This window comes from Sinocyclocheilus anshuiensis, unplaced genomic scaffold (assembly GCF_001515605.1).
Source record: "Sinocyclocheilus anshuiensis isolate Anshui unplaced genomic scaffold, SAMN03320099.WGS_v1.1 scaffold2241, whole genome shotgun sequence".
NCBI classification, from domain to species: domain Eukaryota; kingdom Metazoa; phylum Chordata; class Actinopteri; order Cypriniformes; family Cyprinidae; genus Sinocyclocheilus; species Sinocyclocheilus anshuiensis.
This window is the reverse complement of record NW_015551114.1, coordinates 1-6,517: the sequence shown is the minus strand read 5'-3', so window position 1 is coordinate 6,517 and position 6,517 is coordinate 1. Positions and strand designations below refer to the sequence as shown.

At 36.6% G+C, this 6,517-nt stretch overlaps 2 protein-coding genes across 2 annotated transcripts; both read left to right on the top strand.

Moving 5' to 3' along the window:
• The first annotated feature begins 1,043 nt into the window (after positions 1 to 1,043).
• On the top strand, positions 1,044 to 1,965 carry LOC107662996 (C2 domain-containing protein 2-like). The gene is made up of 3 exons (XM_016453132.1): positions 1,044 to 1,158; positions 1,507 to 1,620; positions 1,757 to 1,965. Exons 1-3 carry the CDS (start codon positions 1,117 to 1,119, stop codon positions 1,907 to 1,909), a joined length of 309 nt encoding a protein of 102 aa, XP_016308618.1. The 5' UTR covers positions 1,044 to 1,116; the 3' UTR covers positions 1,910 to 1,965.
• Positions 1,926 to 6,488, top strand: LOC107662993 (C2 domain-containing protein 2-like; the record flags this gene model as incomplete). Its single annotated transcript, XM_016453129.1, has 8 exons — positions 1,926 to 1,937; positions 2,228 to 2,331; positions 3,078 to 3,142; positions 3,294 to 3,415; positions 4,304 to 4,475; positions 4,591 to 4,695; positions 5,580 to 5,710; positions 6,232 to 6,488. Coding segments are annotated over exons 1-8 (968 nt in total), but the record flags the coding sequence as incomplete, so codon positions are not given.
• Between the last annotated feature and the right edge of the window lie 29 nt (positions 6,489 to 6,517).

The window sequence follows — 6,517 nt, the reverse complement described above, 5'->3', positions numbered from 1 at the left end:
GTGTTCTGGAACAGTGTTGTAAATACAACTTAACCACTGATTTCTAGTCGTGTCCTCTTTTGCAACAAAGTACAAAGTAGTTTCGCTTTCACAACAAAACACACAGCGTCTTCACGACATGGTGGCAGCGGCCTACAGCGAGTGACTCTTAACTTTTATAAAGAATATCTCTTTGGATTTGAGACTTTAGTCTTTGCAACTTTACAGATCTTCTTTATGCACCAAGAGCTTGTAACACTCCAAAGAGAAAGGAAAAATTGAAATTGCATCATATGACCCCTTTAATAGATTTGAACTATACTTGGTATGAAATAAATGTATTTTAAATATATATATACTTATAAATATAAATATAAAAATACTTTTTTACTAGGAAATACAGCCTTGAGACTTCTTTCAAACACGTTTAAAAATCTTACAACCCCAAACTTTTGAACAGTATATGTAAAAAATGTATGTATGTATGTATAAATATGATTTAGTTATAATTTTGTGTTCTACATATAACTGCAAGTAATTACAATAATAAATGTTTACAAATTTTTACAATAATAACATTTTTTTGGAGTGTCAGCCATTCAGCATCATTGTGTTCATCTGCATATTCTCTCCTCTCAGTGTAAATGAATGAGAGCAGTAATAGTGCATACATCCTTGCAGTAGTATTCATTTGCACGTGCAGTTATCATATCCAAAATGATTTTCAGGCATATTTGCATTGACAACGCCCTTTATATTTGCATGCGTATGGAGGTAAATTACATATCCATTAAGAGAAACGCGCACATGAGAAGCTATTTTTTTGGTTCATTTGTTAGACACAATCTTCATACAACCACATTACTTAGTAGATCAACTCAGACATTATGTGTGCATGCTCTTAATATTTTTTGGATCAATCTGTTTTAAACTCTTAAATCAGGGCTAATGTGTCCATCCTATTGAATTGCATTCAGTATATATTTTGTCTGTTTTTTAGATACCATGTTGTGTCCAACTCAGTCATTATTTGTCAATCATACCCTCAACCTCTTCCAGGTCCTGCAGTGCAATTGTTCAGTCGGCACCGTAACATTCCACGTGACTGTCACTCAGCAGTCACCTGCAGCCGTTTCCATGGATACCTACCAGATCACAATGAAGCCCTTGCAGGCCCAGGTAAAATACAAATGAAATGGATTTGCATCTGCGAGTTTGCATCAGTCTGCATAGCTGCACACTCAACTTTCATTAGTCTGACATCTCCTGCCACTGCTCACATGAATGAGCCTCTCAGTTTGCCCATTTCTTTCCATCTCAATAGCTTAATGTAGATTGTGAGGTTTAGTGGCTATGAATATTGCATGCGATACTCATCTCAAACAAGCGACACCACTTGATGCGCAGTGCCATAGTTTAATGTTTCATCTCTAGGTGGTAAAAAATGGAGCAGCCATCGATGAATATATTACTTTTGCAAATTCAGTGTGAAATAGAAGTTAATATGTTCTGTATGGACTTCTGTAGTTGCGGGTCTGTCTTGAGGAAGTGGAAGAAGAGGGTCTCCTTGTGTCCTGGACTTTTTCCAAGCAACCTCATCTCTCTTTAACCGTAACACCATGCCAAAGAGTCCAGAAAGAGGTAAGGGAGTAGTTTTGGTCAAGTAGGTCTTGTTCCTTTCAGCTTGTGATGTATTACAAATTGTAAACGGTATAAAAAGAAACTGCTTTTGCAACTATGCATATAATCTGAAATCTTTGTTTGTTTTTGTCTTTAGGGCTCTGATGTGGAAGTGGACAGTGAAATGATTGCGGCGCTGGTGGAGGACACACTGTACACAACACACCCTGCCATGATCCTCAACCTGAGAGCCTGTGTATCAAGCCCTGCGGTAAAAAATACCAGTATCGATTGCTATATCGCACAGTAGGGGTTATGACCATGTAATGGGTCAGTGTGTTGACCAAGGTTTCTGCAGGCCTTAAAAAGGTCCCTTTCACAAATCAAGGCCTTAGAAAGGTCTTAAATCAGAGCAGAAGGTCATGGTATTAAATGTTGCATGCATTGCTAAAAAATTATATCTTCCTCAGTATTTTTGTTTTGTTTTCCAATACAGATATTTAAACATGCTTAAAACAAGATTCATTTACTTGAGATGCAAAATAAAGATATGAAGTCTTGTTTTCTGAGAAATTGAACAGAATTGAGTGAGTTTGTTTGGAACAAGAACAAATATGTGTCACCCTAGGTCCTGCTGAGTCTGGACACTCCTTCCACTGAACGGAGAACCGGCTTCCTTACTCCTTCCCCCAGTCCTGGAGTAGCCCTGCACTGGACTGACGACTTTACACTGTAAGCACACTATTCTGCCATTATGTGATTGTAAAGGCAGATATAGATCAACAAAGTCTGAAACTATATGAATGGACTGGATTGAAACATTCTGAGTGAGGTGTTGACATGTCTGACTCCTAGGAAATGTTTCTTATAATGTCATATTCTATTAGACAGGGTCCTTTTTGTTCATGTAAGTAATTTAACTCTGTGCTGCAGGACTAGACTGATAACACCTTCCATTTAAAGGTCAACTTCACCAATTCAGTTTGACACAATGGAGTGTTTTCATCAAAGCCCGTTTTATAATGGCAGCCCTTCTGTCATGAATGAAGGTGTGAAGCTGTGAGCAGCTCCACCAATGGCTCTGTGAATATATGCAGCAGCCAACTCCCATAGAAACAAAGAGCTGTTTAGCACATTTAATTACAGCCATTCCCAACACTTCGCTACTTCCTGTGATGCCAATTACCAGAATGGCCAATTTAATTCTCATAGCCAGTATACAGATTGCTGCTGTGTGGCTGAAGCGGATATTTAGTCTACCACAATACCGATAGTATACAACAGTTATAAAATTGTATGCAAAAGTTATACAACAGTTATAACAGTTGAAACCTAAAATACAGTTTCAACTGTTAAAGTCAATTCAGTCTTTTAATAATACAAAAAGTCACTTCATCTCCAATGTTCAGTATTACAAAATTAAAGTTTTCTGTGTGTGCATTTTATATGATAAATCAAAGTCTGTTTTTATCAATTAGGGAAGTAGGACCAGAAACCAAAGAACTCAAAGTAAGACTTGTGGAGAAGAACAGCAAAGGAGAACGTGAGTCACTTTTCAGTGCCTGTCATTCAATAGTTCATCCAGCACTATAAGAAATGTATTGATTTCAGATGATCTGGTGAATGATTAAAGACTGATATTCTCCATTCTGTTTGTCTGCTGATTAATTGGTTTTCTTTTTCCTGTTTGACAGAGTTTCTGCCTGGTTGTGCTTCCTTACAACTGGATCTCTCTAAGAGAATTCCTAATGGACACCATAAACTGTCCATCGCACCAGGTCATGGTCTGGCTCCAACTGCAATTGTAACATTAGAAGTAAGGACAGCATAAAGTATAATTCAGGTTTTATATTTTATATGCACTAACTTTCAAAAGTTTGGGGATGGTAAGACTAATCTTTTGGTAAGAAGTATTTTATGCTCACCAAAGTTGCATCTATTTGACAAAAATAAAACAGTAAAACAGTAATATTGTGAAATATTATTACAATTTAAAATAAATATTTTCTATTTAATATATTTTAAAATGTAATTTATTCATGTGATGGTATAGCTGAATTTTTAGCCAGAAGCCATTAGCCAGTCATCAGTGTCACATGATTCTTCAGAAATCATTCTGTATATTTATATTCATTATAAATGTCTTTTAGTATAAATGTAACTTTTGATCAATTTAGTGTGTCCTTGCTAAATAAAAGTAATATATTTAAAAAATCTATTTACCCGAAATGAGATAATTCCCATGTATAAAGTATACATATGGATGGCATTATTTCCATGATAACACGGCAGTCAGAACTTTTAAGGCTTCCGCCAACCTTGTGTTCACTTTCCGAACACTCTGATAAGTCCCTTCTAAATGTCAATGTGAATTATTTAATAGAAAACATATCTTATTACAGTGGTCTGCCTTGTGAATTGAATGCTCACCTTATCTCTGATTAACTCGATAATGGAATTATTTCTTTATTTAACCCAGTACTTCAGTTAACACTGTACTTGTTACACACATGTGCTTACAGGTACACACTTAAACGCTCTGAATAATAGTTGTGTTTGTGAACAACACATTGGCAAAAAAAACAGCTCAAAATGATTTAGGAAGATATCAGTGGCTGTATTAACCCTATTTCTAATTTCTTTAAAAAAATGAACGTACATGAATTATGTTTAAGGTAATGATCTTATGTTTCTGCCTCCATAGCTGTTGTATTTGGAGTCCAGTGATTTGCGTGCATGTCAGAATGCCACTCCTCTGCGAACCTCGGTCACCCCCTCAAAGAAGGTGGACGTGGATCGGACCATCATGCCCGATGGCACCATAGTCACCACAGTAACCACCATCCAGTCACGACTAAAACTGGACCGCAAACTAGGTAAAGCTCACTCAGGAACACTGAGAACATGCATACCATTCTGTCTGCATCGTCCAGTACCATCGAAGTGACTTGGCTGTTTTACCCTATCCTATTTCTTCCTCTGTAACTGCAGGAGACTCTCCGTCTAGGTCTCCCTCAAAGGTGGAGGTGACTGAAAAGACTCCCACCGTGCTCACAAATAGCTTGCAGAGCACCAGTGCCACTCCTACCCCCAGCAGTGAGCTCCACATTAACATTTTTTTTTTGATGCATTAAATTGATTAAAAGTAAGAGTAAAGACATTTAGAATGTTTACAAAAGATTTCTATTTCAAACTTAATTATGTGCTTTGAAATTTTTATTAATCAAAGAATCCTGAAAACAAATGTATCATGGTTCCTACTAAAATATTGAGCAGCACAACTGTTTTCAACACTGATAAACACCAAACCAGCATATTAGAATGATTTCTGAGGGATCATGTGACACTGAAGACTGGAGTAATGGCGGTTGAAAATTCAGCTTTGCCATTACAGAAATAAATTACATTCTAAAATCTATTAAAATTAAAAAAAAAGAAAACTGTTATTTTAAATTGTAATACCATTTCACAATTTAACTGTTTAAATGTATTTTTGATCAAATTAATGCAGTGTTGGTAAGCATAAGAGACGTCTTTCAAAAACTTTAATAAATTTTACAGACTCCAAACATTTAAATGGTCATTTACATCTTCATAATCTTTATAATTTATAATTAAATTGAAAAGGTTTTTAATAATTGAAATCTTTATAATTGAAATGTGTAAATATGTTCTAGATTTAAAGTCATAAGTTCACAAAATTAGTATCACAAATGTATAATAAATTATTTATACTGTTGTGTATATTATTTTTAACAATGTATTTTTGTTAATATTATTAATTTATTAAATATCAATATATTATTTATTATAAACTGATTTTTGTTCATATTAAAATACATTTTGTAAATATTATTTATTGTAGATAGCTAGATAGATAGATAGATAGATAGACATAATTTTTTACAGTATAATTTGAATGAATAACTGGAAGGTTTGTGATCCTGTTGTGTTTGTGTCTGTGTGCTATTTCCAACCAGACGGCACCCTCCCTAATGGGCTGGATCCCGTAGCAGAAACGGCCATTCGGCAGCTGACCGAGTCAGCGAGTAAGGTACCCAAGAAGACACCTACTAAACGCAGCACTCTCATCATATCTGGCGTGTCAAAGGTCAGAGCCTGAACATCAAGTAAACAGACATTTCTAATCAGTGTCATAAAAACATCTTGGTTACAGTGAGGCAAGCATCTAGGGAAATGATCACGAGAACAGTCTCTTTAGAGCTTCCCCAGGGTAATTTGTTTAGTCATCTCTTTCCGTTACATAATGTTGATGTAACTCTCATCAGGACACTTTTTAGCTGGGAAATTGTCTCTTTTAGGCTGTTATAACACAGAAAAGTTACATTTACCTAATGTTGACTTCCTTTTAAACATTGTAATCTATAAGTTTGTAAATCTAAATTTCATCACAAGCTCAGTCGTCTCATATCACATCTCAAAAATCATCAGAACATACTGATCCGTTTGCCGTTTCAAATTCACTGTCTGACCTGACAGGGTTCACAGAAGGGCTGACAGCGGAGCCGCTTCTGCAAATACACAGCCAACATGTTGTCTTCCTCAGCTGTGCCTGAAGCACATGTACATGAGGAACACTGTGTTAAAACTAATGTTCTGTCCTTCCCTCAGGTCCCCATTACTGAAGATGACTCAGCCTTATCAGTGGGCTACGCTGCAGCAATGGACGCAGCCCTACAGGGAGCGCATTCTCCCAGCGGAGCCCCAAACCACCACGGAGCATCCGCACATCAGGAAGCAGACGAGACTACGCTATCTGACGTGTCCGAGCGACCATCCGTGGATGACGTGGAGTCAGAGACGGGATCAACCGGAGCACTGGAAACACGTAGCCTCAAAGACCACAAAGGTGTGAACTTCTTTGGAATGTATTTTTGATGTATTCATCATAAAATGT

Bases quoted from the DNA above. Each gene is read 5' to 3' on its own strand.
- LOC107662996 (XM_016453132.1), top strand. From the start codon at position 1,117: ATGGATACCTACCAGATCACAATGAAGCCCTTGCAGGCCCAG. The intron at 1,159-1,506 runs GTAAAATACAAA...GGACTTCTGTAG, and splicing joins TGAAGCCCTTGCAGGCCCAG to TTGCGGGTCTGTCTTGAGGA. The intron at 1,621-1,756 runs GTAAGGGAGTAG...TTTTGTCTTTAG, and splicing joins GCCAAAGAGTCCAGAAAGAG to GGCTCTGATGTGGAAGTGGA.